Here is an 18731-nt window from a genome sequence, read left to right as displayed (position 1 = left end):
AAACCAATTGAAACAGTAACAAACTAAGATAACAAAAAGTCAAGAGGGAGTGTTGTCTGAACCAGCCAGTTTAGTGTAGAGGTTAAGGCGCCAGACTACAAACCGGGAGACCATGAGTTCTAATCCAGCCTTAGCTGTGAAAGCTAGCTGGGCCATTCCCTTTCAACCCAACCAGTTGTGGGGAAAATAGGAAGAAGGTATGGTATGTAGGATATGTTTGCCATCTTGAGTTACTTGTAAAAACAAAAGTGGGATATAAATGAAATAAATGAAAGTTCTGTTTGGATCTTGTACTGTACATATAAATCTTATAGTTTCACTTAGTTAAAAATCTATTAATAAAAAGCTATATTCATAAATAAAACACAAGACAGAATTTCAGTGGTGAGAATGGGCCACTCAATGAATTTTGTCAGCAAGAGTTTTGAATCTTCTGCCAACATAACTAGGTATGCTAAATTATGTATTAATACATAATTGCTATCATTTGGCCTGGAAAACCAACAGTAATGGTTCTTTTTATTCCATTAAGCCTCTAAAAACAACATATTACCAGGAACCATTTTATAAAATTTTGGCTTCTCATAAAAAAAAAACCCCTCCTAACTCCCTTGTCATTAGAAATATATCAGTGTTTGCTTTGGTGCTCTTTTGTTTTCATAGCTTGCTTATAAAAGCAAGTTAATAAAATGTTGATTTAATGGTCAGACTGTTTTTATTATGTTCCTTTAAAAGAGAAAATGTTAATTTGCATCTTGTTCTAAATCTAACTATCTACATGTTATCAAAGACTTCAGTATGCAGATCTTTAATACCTTGTTAAAACTGAACTGGAGAAGTAGGCAGATAAAGACATTTGTACTTGAAACTAAAAAAAAAGAAAGAATGAAAGATGGTGTTACCAACTCATTACATTAAATATTAAAAGTGAAATTTAAGCATTTCCTGGGAGAAAAAACATTTCAGAGTAAGATGTCTTGGTGATCTAGAATATAGTATATTTTGATTCACCAGAAGGTAAACATTTGCATAAAATTATTAATACAGATTTGCATATACAATACACATTTCCCTCTCACTGATTAAAAAAACCTGCATATCTCTAAATTGGCGATTTTTTAATTTCAGACAATTTGCCAGAAAACACAGAAAGATTTGCCAAAACACGAAGTTTGCAAAAGGGCTTTAAAAGCAGTAAGCAAGGTATGTTTAGATTCTCTGTAAAGAATACAATGTGTTTATTGCTGAAATTCTTTTGTGCATGTTTAGAAGTCAGAATTCCGTATATAATTTCCTCAAAATCTTCTAAGTAGTCTTACAATCATAGTTGAGCCCAAAATTTCCATTGTTGAGCAAGACAGTTGCTAAGTAAGTTTTGCCTCAATTTACGACCTTTCTTGCTACAGTTCTTAAGTGAATTACTGCAGTTGTCAAGTTAGTAATATGGTTGTTAATAAGTGAATCTTGGCTTCCCCATTGAATTCACTTGTCAAAAGGTTGCAAAAGATGATCAGGGGCACTGCAACCGTCCAAAATATATGCCAGTTGCCAAGTGGCCAAATTTTGATCATGTGACTGTGGGGATGCTGCAACTCTTGTAAGTGTTACAACCAGTCATAAGTCTTTTTTTTTTTTAGTGCCGCAGTAATTTCAAACAGTATCTAAATGAAAGGTTGTAAGTTGAAGACTACCTATATCAGAATTTCCCTGGGCAAATCTACCTTTTGGCGGGTAAAATTTGATTCAGAAAAATTATTCATTGTTTATGATGATAGCAAGAAGAATGAAGAGCTTCCTAGACCTACTGGCTTAGCAAAATCAATTATATTGTTCAGTTACAGTACAGTCAGATTTATTTCCATAAATTATAAGTGGTATAGGTGGCCCCCCTCCTAGTGTTCTATTATCTTATGACCTTCTAAGTTAAATTGGGTTGACACATAGAGACTAAGAGAGGTTATCATGGGACCTTCATTACTGAGTATCATCCTTGTCCTTATTCAATGTGCTCCTATTGTAACTACATTGATTCTCATTATCAGAGATACTGATTCTACGTAATGCAATGACATAGTATCTTCTGCACACTTATACTAGAGTCAAATATGTTGCCTCTTTTGCAGTTACAGTAGCTTTAAGGATTTTTTAAATTTTACTGCACCTTGAATTTAATTTTCTCTGGGATGAGCTAAATATATATGCTTGGTGTCTGAATTTGGCTCAATAGCCCATGAGCCATCCAAGATTGGTCAGCTGCAAACTGAATATAGTATACAATTTTCTATCATTTATTTAGCACTCAATACAATAGCAGAGTTGGAAGGGACTTTAGAGGTCTTCTAGTCCAACTCCCTGCCTAGGCAGGAAACCCTATACTGTTTCAGACAAATGGCTATCCAACATCTTCTTAAAACTCAGTTTTATGTTTGTCAAATCTTTATACATATATGTTGGCTGATGCATATCATCAGAGTAATCTGATACAGATATAGTAGTGCCAAAATGTGTTAATGTTTACTACACTAAATTCGCATTTAGAACACATTCAACCATTAATTTCACATACATATTGATTCTCAATTCATTTCCTTTAAGGAACATCCTACAATTATGTACTGATCATTTGAGCTAGAATTTAGGATGAACTACCACATTAACGTTTGCAGCAGAATTTCGTTGCAAGCTAAATTCTTCATTTAGCTTAGCAGTCTCTGAGCCTTCTGTATTTCTAGAGGTGCACACAATATTGAAAGAAGGAAGAGAAAAATGGCAACGTTGATAGGTTCATTCCTGTTGTGGAATGGTGGCTTTATACTTTCTGCTGCTAATTTTTGCAGCCTAATATGAGCCTCAGTAGCACAGTGGTTAGAGTGAAGTACTGCAGGCTACTTCTGCTGACTGCTGGCTCCCTGCAATTTGGCAGTTCAAATCTCACCAGGCTCAATGTTGACTCAGCCTTCCATCCTTCTGAGGTGGGTAAAATGAGGACCGAGATTGTTGGAGGCAATATGCTGACTTTGTAAACCGCTTAGAGAGTGCTGTAAAGCACTGTGAAGTGGTATATAAGTCTAAGTGCTATTGCTATTGCTAATATGGAAAAGAAAGAACCATCCTTTTGTCAAAGGACAATTGAAATGTCATAGCTTGGACTTCTGTGAGAAGCACAAGTAATTTGTCTATATTGCAATCAGCGATCATTGAGAATCTAAAAAAAAGGAAAAATGTTTTCTGGCTAAAAATGGAAAATTAATCTGGTTGTCTCCCCCAAATCTTCAAGACAAAGAAATGCACTTTTCTTCCCCAGCCATGGACATGTTTATCACTAGCAAGAAAATTAATTAGAATTTAGTGATACTGATCTTTCAATGAAAACTTGTGAAAAACTATGGCTTATCAGTGGTATAAAATGATATAGGAATGTAGGGCTAACTTTTTTCCATGCTGGATAGAGAGAATAATATCCATATTATTATACAGGACCCTAGTTGTATTAAGAACTCTTGATAAAACACTATTTATTGGAAGTAAAAATTATAGTCTCCTTAATATCCAGTAATTTTTGTTGCAAATTATTACTGGTGTTAACATTTTTCATAAAATATATAGAAATTGAAAGGGGAACAATATAAAAATTGCTTCATTCAAGAATGATTATTGATTATTTATTTGTCCATGCTGATACTGCATGTTATATAATGTAATCAATATTGTAAGAATTTTTTTTTAAGTGGTGCATTTTCCATACTGTTCAGATCAGAAATGAAGACTAAATAGTATTCCCGTAACATATACTGTTACTCTATATGGAAGTTGCTAAATTATCAATTAATAAATCTGGTTTTATCTTTGGCTCATAAAAATTGCTTCTAATGGCTTGCTAACAAATACTTTCCAGAAAAAGTATGCCTCATGGGTCTTTTAAAAATGTCTTTATCTTCATTTTTTCAAATTACTCATTATTTGCACTGAAATTCATTGCTACTGAAAAAAGAAAATACTTTAATATGCCTCCTACACATAAAATAGCTGTAAATAGAAATAGAAATGTAACTGCTTTGTATCTAAGTAACTCCAGATGAATTTTTTGTCATAAAGGGTATGGGTTCCCCCCCCCCCCTGTTTTTTTCTTTCTTTTTTTTTGGAGGGGGGGAATCCAAAGTTTTTGGGAAAGAGAACAGACTTTCCCAAAAGTATCTTCCAGAAAGTTGAGTAAGATTGCTTCTGGGTATACTAGTTTTATCTTAGTGGCAATTAGAAAAAGTTTTTTTTTTCCAAGCAACATCTCGTGTTCCTTTTCACTAATGATATAGTTGGGAAATGGATTTAATGATATAAATTGGAAATGAATAGAATCAACATTTTGTGTTATTACAATTCTTGAAGTTGCCCCTTGCAATAGAAATCAAAAAGGACAAAGGGAAAGATTTAAAAACTTGCTTTTGATTTCTCTGGCACTGAAATCCTGAATTTCATTGGTAGTAAGGAAAATAACAAGTCTTACATTAATTTTTAAAAGTAGGTCCATAGTAATATAAAAATGTCATTAGAATTTTACAGTAGAGAGTCTATAGACTAGAGCCATGATGGCAAACCTATGGCACGCATGCTGGAAGTGGCATGCAGAGCCATCTCTCCAGGCACGCCAGCCGTCGCCCATTGCTCTTCCGGGTTTTGACTAGTAGCTCTTTGCGCGCGGAGGAGTGCCAGAAGCCGGAAGAGTAGCTCCCTGGCATGCATGTGCACGCTAGGAAGCTGAACCTCTGGTTTCCGGCACGCACATACATGCCGTCCAGCTAGTTTTCATGCACACATGCACGCCAGAAACTGGAAGACCAAGTGACCAGTGCGGAAATCGGAAGATCAGCTTCCTGATGCATGCATACGTGCCGTTGAATTACTCTTACGTTTTCTTCTGTCAATCTGGTACACCAGATACATCCATAACTGCTTGGGCAATATCAATTTGTACCAGCTGTAGCTTCTGGGTGTGTAAGTGCATCACAGTTGTTCAAAGGGGAAAATAAGATATGAGTGGCCTAAAGAAGGTATAGATAGCCAGTGTCCTTGGATATGTGCCTTATGTTAGAAGGGGTCTTTCAAGAAAAAAAACAGCAAAACCCAGGAATCCTGTTGTTATGAGTTAGAATATTAAGGAAATTGTAACAGTGCCATTTTAAAAAAATAGAAGTAGCATTCTTAAATTGTTTGTAGAAAAGGCTAGTTCATTCAAAGATAGCTGCACATTAAAATATTTTTTTTCTGATTCCCTTATTATTACATACCTCTAAAAGATGGGACTTTGTAAAGAAAAAAAAACCCCTACATTTTTAAAACCGAATGCAAACCTGCTAGGTGACATAGATGTCTCTTTTTCCAGTTGGTTCGTCTGTGCAATGAAGGTGCTCGAAAAATGGAAAGGACAGAAATGATGTATACCATCAACTCTCAGTTGGAATTCAAAATCAAGGTAGGAGACATAGTTCCATGCATTTTTATACAGACGTTTAGCTTCTGGTTTGTTTTAGTGCGGAGTTTTCTGAGTGAGAATAAGCTGTGTTTATTTTTCTTATGATGAAATAGGGATTATTCGGTTGATGTTTTGGAAAATAACAAAAGTGCTTCCTGAAAGCAATAAAGATTAAATCACAGTTCATATTTTTGGCTAGCAAATGCCAGATCTTTTTCTTTCTTTCTTTTTCTCTTTGCATTCAGAACTGTAGAAGGAACATGTTTTATTGTAAAAATGTCTACTTAGAAAACCGGGAGAAAAGATTAAATTGCAGTTTTCTTACTTTGTAGCCCTTTCCACTGGTTTCCTCTTCACGATGGTTAGTGAAACGGGGTGAATTGGCAGCATTTGTTGAAGACACTGGACTTTTTTCGAAAAGGACTACTAAGCAACATGTATACTTCTTCCTCTTTAATGATGTCCTCATTATCACAAAAAAGAAAAGGTAGGAGCTATGTTGAAAACATTTTTTACAGTGAAATGGTAGAATTTTGCATGCATTTCTTTTATTATGCCTAAGAAAGAAACAAATTATTACTTTTTAGTTCTCTTATTTAAACCTTTGACAGCTCTGTTGATTTATAACCCACTGCCTTTTTCTGTGGGTATGATGAACAAATCTTTGTTTGTCATGGTAACAGGTTTTTTTTTCTTCAAAGAAATCTGCTGAGAGTACTAATTCACACTTTAAAAAATCAGTTCTGAATAAGGAATAATATCTGTTTTGCCATTTTTTTAAAAAAAACCATGGTAACTAGGTTTTTTTTTTAAAGAAAACTAATAGAGGGAGAAGAATTTTCATCTGAGTAAAGTATGCACTGATATTCATGTTTATTAGACTGGTCTTTCTCTCACAGTTTTTGCTCTTCATTAAGAGATTCTATTAAGGAGTGATATGAGATACTGAACCTGGAATCTTATGGATTAGTGATGACATTCAGAACTGAGAAAAAGAAAAAAATATGTTGCAAAATGATCTTGTAGTTAAGGACGATGTTGTACATTGGCTTAAAATTGCTTGCATATTAGAAGACTTTCCAAATGCTTTACATACCAGCTAGGTCATGAAATGAATTACCTGGAACTTTTCTAATCATCAAGCATGCTGAAAGGCATCCAAGTAATGAGACTTTCAAGTCCAAGTAGCTATAAGTAGCTAATTTTATATACTTAAATGTTCTTCATATTGAGACCAAAATCTGATGGGTTGCTATGCTTTAGTTGAGTGCTTTCTAAGAATAAGTTGTGACCCAAAGGTGAGTCCTGTTGAGTTGAGAAGTAGAGTTGTGAAATAGTTCCTAGAAGATTGATTAATTTGTAATTTTATAAATACTTGAAAATCAGCTCACATTGCAGAATTTACCCAGCATATTGTGGGAATGTTCTTTGGCCAGGTATGTTTTGTACATCTCTACCAGTTTTGAAGCACATGGAGGCCAAGTGGTCCCTGTGTCTTTCTAAAACTAGATGGAATATGTTGCTTTTTTTCTGCTTCTGTATTAAGACCTTCCGTGCTTTACAAAATAGCTTTGAAGTAGTATTTCTTCTTGTTCTTCAGTGAATGCCGCACTGTTGTTAGTCTGTACTGCCTTAAAATATACTGTAGCATATGTGATTTGATTAATTCAGATGTATTTTCCGCTCTTATCCACAATTAAATGTTTCTCTTTTTGAACTGTTGAATTAATTATTTTTACAATAATTCATATTACTGTGAAGCTTCATTAACAGAAACACGGATAACTGTCAAGTATGCTCACATTTTAAGAAGGCCTCCCCCACCCTTTGTTTAACTGTGTGGTTATTAGATATTCTTACATGGTATACAGTCCCCTTAGGACATCACTGAAATTTTTTCTCCATCTAATGGTTTGTCAGCTCTTGAGATAATCCTGGTAGTGGAATGCAGCTGGACCTCTTAAATATGAAGCCAGCCAAAGGTCACAAAACTCTTTGGAATGTTACCTGTGCACACTTTGTGGATAAAATGGAACTTGGGCTACACATATCAAAAAATATTCAAAATGATAACACCTGTTTGTAATTAAACTATTGTTTGAGTCTCTTTAAAGTTGCAAAGTTTTACAAAAGATTAAAACCAACAAAAACGTAAGCTAAAACTAAAGCTTAGATGTATTGAAATCTTTGCAATTATGTGCAATTTAATTGAGAAAAAACTAACAGAAAAGGAAAGAGGGGTTGTTGGTTTTTTTTGCATATATGAGATGTAACATTGGCTGCATTTCTTGGCATGCAGGCAAATTTTACGTGGAAACTACAGAAATAGTTTACTAGCAAACAGATCCCTAATTTTTGTACTTTTACACTTTTTGGTATAAAGCCAGGCTGATTGCATATCCATTTTCATACATCTGCTAACCATCTTCTCTAGCAATACGTTGTTTATTGAGATGGGGAGGATTTGGCATTACTCATAAGGACTCATTATGCACTGTAAACAAATTAAGCTCTTTTATTCTAGTAGAATTGAAAAATAATTGCTTTACAAACTTCAGAATATCAATTGTTTATATATTAAAATTTTATCTGCATAAACTTTCATGGATCCCATAGACGGTGATGGAACTAATGCAATATATTTACTAAAGTTGAAGGTTGGGGAGAATTATGTGTTTAATGATTCAAAATCAGCTAAACATTACACACAAATGTTTCTTTTCTTTTTTTTAGTAAGAATTGAGATTGGATCCAAACTGAGTGACTTGAGTTTTAGGTCCCACTAAATCAGTTTATTTAGTGCATTCACTCAGTCAGGAACAAGCATTGTGGAAGTTATGCATATTCATCAAATTTGTATTCCCATTAATAATGTTTTCTGCAGTAAAAAGCCTATTGATTTATTGATTGAATAGAAATGGTTCTCTTTCTGGGTTCCTCCAAACAAAGATGGCTTCTTGGAGCAGACCAATACCAGAGGTGGAGGAACAAACTCTCAAGGATGAGTTCACCACTACCAGAATCCATTCACATCACCCCAAGATGGTTTGGCCAGCTTAGAAGGGGATGGATCTAAAGGGCAGAATAGGAATATTAGAGTCATAATGATCCCATCACTTCCTTAAGTCCATCAGGTTTAAACAATTCTAATACAACTGTGCAAGGCTGCACCCCCTGCATCTCCCCAGGGCCTGTCTAAATGTCATTATCCAACTAAGAATAAATCCAAGTCATTTTATCCAGCATAAATTTCCATAGTCAAAGAAACAAGAACTGTGATTTTCACTGATCTGTTTTTTTAATGAATTTATTATAAGCAAATGAATTTAAACTATACTTATTATATGATTAAAGGACAGTTGTTAAACAAGCAAATTTCACATGGCACAGACAATTCTAGAAGAAGCACAGATAAAATGCAGCCAGCAGAAATATTTGTTTGTATTAATTATGTGCCCCATAATCTGTCTCAAAGTTTTTTTTTCAAATCCCAACTTGAATGTATTTTATCATTGTTTTATATTGGAAAGGAGCAAATTTTTCACTAGTTATTGCATGTTAACTTTTAAAGACTGGTAGTAAGTGATAGGAGTTCTATATAAATACGACTAAGAAGAGAGGTGAGTCTCTTAACTATCTGGTTAAAATGTTTAAATTCTATATCATGAGTTTCCATAGTTGTATGCACATTGCACATCCTAATGCTGAATGTACTAATGTTGAGTAACACTGGTATGGGTGCAAAACCTATGTAACCAATCGGAAGGCTTGATAATTCCATAGCTAACTTGCTGGTAGAGAGAGCTTAACCTTTAGAAACGAACTCCATTGAAGCATTTGTATGGACGACTTTTCTCTGAGATTCGGGCATCAGATAATCATTTGTTGCAAAATGAATTATGTGCAGATAGTCTATGCCTTGAAGAGGTCCATTTCAGCTGAAACAATTGGGTTGATGGGACTTGCAGCACACACCCTCTGCTGGTACGAGTGGTATAGGCCAATCCCAGTGAGGAGAGAGAGTCCTTCAAGTAACCTGGACACATGCCGTGAAGGGCTTTAATGATCACCCACACCTTGAATTGCACCTGGAAGCAGACTGGCAACCATGCAGCTCACACAGCAGTAGTGTTACAGGGGCCACTCTGCATCACTTATAGCTTCCCAATGCGCTTCAAGGGTAGCCCCATGTAAAGCACATTACAATAGTCCAGCCATGAGATGACTATTGACTGAATGATTGAGCACAGGGAATCCTGGTCCAGGAAGTCTGCAACTGGCACACAACACAAAGTTAGGAGTGTTTAAATTAAATATAAGAATGCATATGTTTAAATATGGAATAGACTTCTAAAGGACCAATATTGTTATAGCAATAGCACTTATATTTATATACCACTTCACATTACTTTTCAGCCCTTTCTAAGCAGTTTACAGATTCAGCTTATTGCCCCCAACAATCTGGGTCTCATTTTATCAACCTGGGAAGGATGGAAGGCTGAGTCACCCTTCAGCCTGGTGAGTGCTGGCAGCCAGCAGCCTGCATTTTGACCACTGTGCCATCACGGCTTTATCTTGATAATTGGATCTTTTGTGTCCTTTTTTCTCCTTTGCTGAACAGCTAAAAATGTCTGAAAATCAGGCACTGTGGACAGTTCTCTAGATGTTTGTTGCACACCTGACATGTTTAGCATTGATTTTAATCTAAGCTCCCTTTGACTCTTGTCTCTTTTTTTTCCTTTTATTGACAGTGACGAGAGCTACAACGTTACAGATTACTCCTTAAGGGATCAGTTACTAGTTGAGCAGTGTGACAGTGAAGAACAGAATTCCTCTCCAGTAAAAAGTAGCACACCAATGCTTTACTCTCGGCAGAGTTCTGCCAATCACCTCTTCAAATTAACTGTCCTGAGTAACCATGCAGGAGAGAAGATTGAACTGCTTTTGGGAACCGAAACTCAGTAAGTAAATGTCACTCGGTAAGTAAATTTCTTCAACTTGTTTTTTTTAAAAATCTGAACAAGATTTTTCCATCCATTGTATTGAAATATATTTTTCTGTTTAGTTTTTTTCTGCAGATACATAATAATAACATAGTCTTAGATTATTATCAATTTGCTTATTTTCTTGTTAGTAACTATCGTAGGATTACAGATTTTTGAGACAACACATAATATCAAGTTAATTAGAATTAACAGAATTGGAAGGAGCATGGGGGTATTCTAGTCTTAACACTCTGCTCAGGCAGGAAACCCTTTAACATATCAGACAAATGGTTGTCAAATCTCTTCTTAAAAATTTCCAATGTTGGAGCATTCCACAACTTCTGGAGGCAAGTTGTTCCACTGATTAATTGTTCTAACTGTCTGGAAATTTCTCCTTAGTTCTAGGTTGCTTCTCTCTTTGTTTAGTTTCCATCCATGGAAACAAAGCTTCTTGTTCTTCCTTCAGATGCTTTGGAGAATAAGATTGATCCCCTCTTCTTCGTGCCAGGTCCTTAGATGTTGGAACTCTTCTATCGTGTAATGCCAAGTCCTTCTTTTCATGAAACTAGACATTCCCAATTCCTGCAACCATTCTTCATATGCTTTATCCACCAGCCCCTGATCATCTTTATTCCTTTTCTCTGCATTTTCTAGAATCTCCACATCTTTTTTATATCGTGGTGATTGATGTAATCACATATATTGTGTCCAGTACCATAATTATCTCTGTTGCTCTTGTCTGCACTCTTTTTTATATCGTCGTATTAAAACATATTTTGTTTGAATAGCAGCTTCATACCTTCTTTGATTTGAGACTGGACTGCCAAGAGAGTCTGCTAATTTTGCCTAAGGGAAGAGTATATACTATGTATGTATGTATATATGTGTGTGTGTGTGTGTGTGTGTGTGTGTGTGTCTGTCTGTCTCTCTCTGTGTGTGTCTATATCTATCATCTATCTATCTGTATCTATCTATCTGTATCTATCTATCTATCTATCTATCTATCTATCTATCTATCTATCTATCTATCTATCTATCTATCTATCTTAAAGGCATAATTATTTGTTCCTTTACTATATTTATTACAATCATTTGTTTAAAAAAAGTCATGTAAAATCTCTATATATTTTCAAATTTCGTCATGTCTCTAAAAGGTTCAGCTTAAACATTGCATTCATTTCATACACATTCATTTTCTAAGATATAAACATTATAATTCAGATGTTAACTCCAGACTGCAGCGAAGCCATGGAAACTATCTTGCTGAATTCTATGTAGCCTGGAAAAAGGAGATGATAAAAGAATCTGCCCTGCCTTGTTTGGCTAGACTACATTGAAAGACTATTCATCCTGAGACAGCAACAACAAAAAGCATCTTGTTTTCAATGATTCAGATTCCATTTAAAAAAAAAACCCTTCCATTTTGTGGAATGGCCTTGGCATCTGAGTAGCTTGCTGAAAAGTTAGTCTAAATCTGTTTCTGGAATCTGAAAAGCAAAACAAGTGTGTATGTGCATAAAAGTCTGTACATTTTTGCCCAATAGCGTTAGGACATTTCTTCCATCTCAAAAATTAAAATGAGCCATGAAGCATCGCACTGTGAGATACAGAGACAGACAGACATTCCTATAGGATGGCTAGAGAGCTAGCTGATTAAATATTGCAATGTTATTAGATTAAAATGCCAGAATGCCCCTAGTGAATTCAGCCAATTTGAAAATTGGCATAACTAAACCTTCTCTACCACAGATCAGTTTTTTAAAATCTAATTATCATAATTTCTTCATTGGAAGAAATGAAGTTTCTTCTAATGTTGCTTAGATGTCTGTGCTGTATTTCAAATGACAAGAATCATTAGCATAAGTGTAGTTACCTATCTTCTTTTGTCTTAAAACTTAATAAGTAGTGATGCATACATATATTTTAATGCAATTTTTTCAAACAGGCTTAATTGAATTTCCTTTATTAAAATCACTGTTTAATATATCATAGCTTTTTCTTCATGTACTGAAACTCGAGTGATTTTAGTTTTTGAGCTGATCTACGGAGACCCTTCTGTTTCAGAAAATGTCCTACATGCATTACAAACCAACCATCTTCAAGACATAATTACCTTTTTTTTGTTAGCAAGTTTCTATAACTCCCTGGGATATATTTTCTTACTGCATTAGCAGTCTTGTGAATAAATAACACAATGTCTTTTACATAGAAAATTTTGCTTTGTTTTCATGCCAAAGCATAATTTAAAAAATGTTATAGTGAAGATATTTGAGGGAGATTACGTTGGTCAATTTTTTCCATCCCAGAGCCAGGGAGAACAACCTAGGTCTTCAATAGCTCCTAGAACCATGATGGTGAACCTATGGTATCCATCCCGGAAGTGGCACGCAGAGTCATCTCTCTGGGCACGCCAGCTGTCGCCCATTGCTCTTCCGGGTTTTGGTGTGCGCTGGCCAGCTGCTCTTCACACATGCATGTGCGCCAGAAACTGGAAGACCAGGTGACCGGCATGCATGCACATGCCAGAAACTGGAAGCTCAGTTTCCCGGTGCGCACATGCACACTGGGGAACTGCTTTTCCGGTTCTGGCACTCCTGCACATGTGCTCTGGGGAACTGCTTCTCCGGTGCTCCCCCACGCGCACGCTCCCATTTCAGCACTGGTTGCCAAAAATGTTCACCAACACTGTCCTAGAACATCATCAGGGTGGGAATTATCTGTGTCTCTGAAGAGATGCTATTCCAGAGATCAGGCATTGCAGCCGAAAAGACATGGTTCCTGAAATACCATGAGAACACTTTCATTTTACCACACTAGTCACTGGCTTGGTTCCAGGTGGGACACAAGATGCTGATTGTTAACCTGCAGGTTACTTAATGAACCACCTATCTACCACAATATCTGCCTGCCTAATTTGATCCTGCAGGTGAGGTGCTCAGGTTCCTTCAATTAAAACCAAGTCCTGTATTGGGGCTCTGGAAGGGCACCTTCTCTGTAGCAGCACCTATCTTCTAGATAGAAGGAGATCCTCCCACCCCAGAGATATGGATGGCTGTGCTGTTATTTAGATGAGCACTTGGCCTTTGGTGAGGAAAAATGAGACTCCCACTTCACTGACTTTGACATCTTTTATTGATTTCACTGGAATTTCTTTGTTGATGGTTGTGTGCCGCCCAGTCATCTCAGGTTGCATAAGAATAGAATAGAATTGCATTGAATTGAACTGAATTGAATTCTTTATTGGCCAAGTGTGAATTTGTCTTTGGTGCATATGCTGTCAGTTTACATTAAAAAAAATTCATCAAGAATCATTAGATACAACACTTAGTGATAGTCATAGGTTACTAATAAGCAATCAATTCATACTAGAAAACAAACAACAGTATAAATTATAAAAAGACAAGCAATAGAGTTATAGTCATAAGTGGGAGGAGATAGGTAATATGGATGAGAAGAATAATAGTAATGCAGTCTTAGTAAATACTTTGGCAGTGTTGTGGGAATTAGTTGTTTAGCAGAGTGATGGCATTGGGGGAGGGAGGGGATGTTAATAATTAAATTAACTAAATCAAATTTAGTTAACCATTCTCTCCAGATTTAAAAGGATTTCACATCTGCAGCCATTCTGTCTTGCTAGGGAGCAGCCTACACCTTTGTCCCAATGCAGATCTTAATCACCTCCACTGAGTCACTTCTTTGGCCTGGGGCAGAGTTGAATGCAGGTAACATCAGCATAGAGATAGTAATTTTACTCCATGCTAATGAATTACCTTCCAGAGCATCTGCTAGTTTAACCTCCCCCACAGCTGCCAACTAACATTGGCCACTTAAGGAACAGAAGAAGTAGCACAATGTGGTGCTGCTTACTCCAAAGTTTCCTGTACAGTTCATAAAGGTATTTTATGATATCGAAAGTCAAAGAGAGATCCATAAAGATTAGGAGGATCAATTCTTCTGTCCTAGTCTTTATCAGTGCAACCTTTTTAAAATTCCAATTAATACAGGTCTAAATGATCTGTTTTCTCTGGGAGTTTCTATATACTGCTTTCTCCCCTGTCATTTTAGAAGGGGAAGCTCGGACCCTAGACACATATTTAAAATATGTGTAATATAAATATATGCATGCCATGAAAAAGAGGGAGATACTTAAACATTTGTAATTGTTTCCCCTTTCTTTAGGAATGAGAGGGCTCGCTGGATTACTGCACTTGGACAAAGCAATGATAGAAGAAGCAAGGACAGGACAAGTAAGGAAGGAATGAGAAAATGATAAACTTATTTGGGATTGTAAAGTGAGCTTCAGTAACCATTGATAAAAAAATTAAGCCTAACTAGGTTTCTGATGTTTTTCCCCGGCCCATATTTATCTGTCTACTTTGAATAATAAGTAGACAGTAGAGACTTTTTTTTTATAAGTATCTAATTTCCTTTTATTTTAATGTTTATTTAGTTCTCATGAGAGATTGAATAAGATTTAACATTTCTAGGATGCCCCCTACTGGTCTATAGCTTTGATAGTTAAAAATGATTTACCTGAACGTTTTTGATCTTGCTTCTTTCTGTATGCTGTCTGATTCTCCTGGATTTGCAGGGGGGGGGGGGGGGAATCAAGAATTTTACATTTGAAGAGTTTGGAAACTGCATGCCGAGAAACTTAAGTCATACTGAATATGCTTATAATCGCTTCACCTTTAAAGTGAATTCTTGAGCTTTTGAAATGCACCATATGAATCAATAAATACTATTTTCCCCCTCAGCTTTGACTCAGGTAGAAGTGATCAGGTCATACACTGCCAAGCAACCCGATGAATTATCCCTCCAGGCTGCTGATGTAGTTCTAGTTAATCAAAAAGTCCAAGATGGTAAGTAAAGGGCTTTTCCAGGGTTTTTTTTAGTGGCTGTAAAATCCTTTTAAATGCAAAACTCTTTAGCATCTGTGCTATACTTCACTCTCTACAATTACTCTTGTAGAGTTGGGATGCCTTCTTTGAGATTTAACATGTAAGAACCAGTTCTACCTGTTTAAAATTTTACACTACGATGATTGAGGTTCGTGTTTCATTCTGGTTTTGTCTACAGTACAAGTAAAATGTGGATTATCTCAACATAAGTACCTTCTTTGGGCATTTTTTCCAAGTATGGGGGAAAACCATAGATGGAATATATGAATTTATATTTGATCAAATAGAAATATTTAATTTGAAAATATCTTTCTGAAGAGCTTCCTGAAAGTCATTTTTGTAAGCAAAATGAGTATTAACAAAACACCACACTTTATCTTTTACTTATGCTTTCAATAAAATCTGCAGTACTTTCTATAAAAATGTCACGAAAGTATCTGACCCTGTAATTTTACCTAACCAGGCTTGGTGGGATATTCAGAAAAGTCACTTTACCGAAAGCGGCAGAAATATATTGGATGTTTCTAAGTAACCACAAAAAAGAGGAATGCAAAGTATACTGAAGGTTTAATGATTAATCTTAATGAACGTTAAGCTTTGCAAATTCAAATTAATGCTTACTTTAATTGATGATACATGAAAGAAAATAAACGATCTTTCCTTCCAATCCGTTTGGGACCCAGAGTATTTGGAATGTGTGCTTTTGGTAACGTTATAGGTATTCATATTTAGAAAGTTAATTACATAGCACTTTTCTTTGTTTCACAACTGTTAGTTAATGGTTATCCCTTAGAAATCAGTCAAAATATTACAGATAGTACTTGCTTAATGTCTATTTTGTTCATTGAACATTTCAAGTTATGATAGAGCTGAGCAAAGGGATTTACAATTAGTCCTCAAAGTTCTGGCCTTGCAATATTTCTGTGCTCACATGATCAAAATGAGTGCCCCCGAGGTTCACCCACATTTATTTCTTTATTAAATTTATATGCAGCCCATGTCACTGTTAAGTGATTTTAGGTGGCTTACAATAGCATAAAACAAATAATTAAAATGTTAAAAACATTGAACATGTTTACAACTACTTTTTGGGCATCCATCTACCCCACGACTGCCAGCTGCCCCCAACACCCTGCTCTGCCCATCACCGCTGCCCTTATCACTATTCTCTCCCTTTTATGCCACACTCTTTTGTACTTGTTCAAGAATTGTCTTAAAGGTAATTGTCCTATTAAAAAAAAACACTAGTAGGGCATTTATCAATGCTTACCTGGTTTTATTCTGTACAAGCTGGTGGTTCCTAACCAGTTTGATGTGAGTGGCTAGGCTCCACAAGAGCATGCAGCAAACTCCTTGTTCCAATAAAAACCCATTTTATTAATTTACTGTGAATTCTGCTCATTCACATCCAACAAAGTCTTTGGAGGGAGGATTTACAGTCACAGACCTTATCTGGCTTGGAGAGCTGACAGGCTGATCTGCAAAACTTGTGAAGGAGTCTCTGAAAATCATGAATCAATTAAGTGAACTAATTGTCTCCTGAAAACTCCACTCTCCTTTCACTCCTTTTATTTCCTCTGCGAGGGGCCATTTCTCGTCCACCTTTGGCCTTACTCCCAATTTGACCTCTATTCTTTAGTTGTTCCCTTCATCTGGCAACTCTGCACATGCACACACTGGGAACAGGCTCCAGCTGTTCATCTGCGTCACTGATGAGAACCCTCATTAGAGCCTTCCCCAGACTCCAGGACTGGCCCATGTTCCTCCCCAACCTCCTCACTGTCCGAATCTGCTGCCAGCTCTGCTTGTGGGCCATAACAGTGAGGCAAAATATAGTCTTTGGGAAGTTTAACTTCATTAAATTATGTCCAGAGGCCAAAGAAGTTTAAGTCTTTGATATAGGAGTCCAAGGGGGATAAGGGCTTAACATAATGATATCAGCACGTCCATTAAACTTTATCCTTTGAAATTATTCATTTCTTTCTGCTTGGGAATGCAAAGACACTGCTTCCCTTATCCACTAATAGGAAAAAAAAGAGAATTCTAACTCTTCTCTCCAAAGGAAGATATTAACCAGATAGATGGTGAGAGGTAAAGGCATCCTTATAGCTCCTGGTGATTATGCTGCATTTACTTTTCTATTGTCCTTTCCTTGAAAGAAAAAAAATGGTGTAGGTAGAGCTGATGCAGTCCTAGATGTACTTGTGCAGCAGAGCTTGGAAATTCATAGTGGCTAGTTTTGGGGATCAAAGGGTGCAAGCTTCCTATCCTATTTTAGTAAATCATTGACTATCACTAATTACCTGAGGGTGTAGTAATACACAAAGTTTTATTAAATTAATGGTCTTTGAGAACCCAGCTGCATATATTAAATGCAATATTAAACTCAGTAGAGCTCTATTGGATCTGACAGGTTTCTTTATCCTTATGGTGGCTTGTAACGTGTTTAATCCTTTTGCACTTCATTGCAGGTTGGTATGAAGGAGAGCGATTGCGTGATGGAGAAAGAGGCTGGTTTCCAATGGAATGTGCCAAGGAGATCACATGTCAAGCAACAATTGACAAAAACATGGAAAGAATGGGACGTTTGCTAGGCCTAGAAACTAACGTATAAAGTTGTCTCTAATGTACGTACTCTAGAATTTGCACTAAAGTCAATGGCATTTTGGTCCCTCCCCCTTACCCCCTTTTATCTTGGTAGCAGATCAGATCTATGCAGATAGATTTTTAAGAATGGAAGAAATTAACCCAATTCAAGGCAAATAAGGCTTCTTCTGAATCAATTTCTACACAATAAACTTCGTTTTTAAAATTTTCTAAAAATAAATGTTGATTTATTGATAGCGTATGTTGATAGCATTACTATTTACAGTATTTACAAAATATTCCTGTATCTTATATCTAATATACCTTTGTTCTAAAAACTAGTTCTGTAGTCCATTCATTTCACCTATTTTAATTTAATAAACAGTTTTCATTGTTTCACTCCAATCAATCAACATTTTGAATTGGATAAAGCTTCTGTTATGTGTGCAGTTGCTGTGGTGCACATGATTGAGCTACCTGTTTGTATATTTTGAGGCAGAGAAGGGCTGTTGAGACCCCCATGAACATTGACTATTACTCTTCCAACTGATTTCAGTTGAACTGAAACACAATTGATTTCATAGCATACACTGTGATACATGGACTAATTGGAGACAAATGATGAAGACACAGAGACTACAACCACGGCAAAGACCAAGGAACAGTGCGTAGACTGGTTCCACTTATCCACACTTCAGATAAAGATGAGAAATTGCCACAATCACAATAAAAACAACATTGCAATTAACATTTGAAGGTGGAGGAGAGGAAGAACGGATGGGAGTAGGTTGA

General features: G+C 36.1%; 1 protein-coding gene across 6 annotated transcripts in view; it reads left to right on the top strand.

Moving 5' to 3' along the window:
- Positions 1 to 18180, top strand: part of ARHGEF26 (Rho guanine nucleotide exchange factor 26) — a 48964-nt gene extending 30784 nt beyond the window's left edge. For 5 of the 6 annotated variants that reach the window (XM_081955616.1, XM_081955615.1, XM_081955612.1 and 2 more), the window contains exons 9-15: positions 1129 to 1203; positions 5378 to 5467; positions 5800 to 5954; positions 10219 to 10428; positions 14632 to 14699; positions 15210 to 15314; positions 17825 to 18180. In XM_081955616.1, the coding sequence (XP_081811742.1) occupies positions 1129 to 1203; positions 5378 to 5467; positions 5800 to 5954; positions 10219 to 10428; positions 14632 to 14699; positions 15210 to 15314; positions 17825 to 17967 (846 nt within the window). In that variant the 3' untranslated portion in view covers positions 17968 to 18180. Of the gene's footprint in view, positions 1 to 1128; positions 1204 to 5377; positions 5468 to 5799; positions 5955 to 10218; positions 10447 to 14631; positions 14700 to 15209; positions 15315 to 17824 lie in introns of those variants that run through there. The other variant, XR_014175584.1, reaches the window with a different exon arrangement.
- The last annotated feature ends 551 nt before the right edge of the window (positions 18181 to 18731 follow it).

This window comes from Natrix helvetica (assembly GCF_964273705.1).
Source record: "Natrix helvetica genome assembly, chromosome: 5".
NCBI lineage: Eukaryota > Metazoa > Chordata > Lepidosauria > Squamata > Natricidae > Natrix > Natrix helvetica.
Note: the sequence above shows the minus strand (reverse complement) of the source record. Positions and strands in the feature narration are given on the sequence as shown.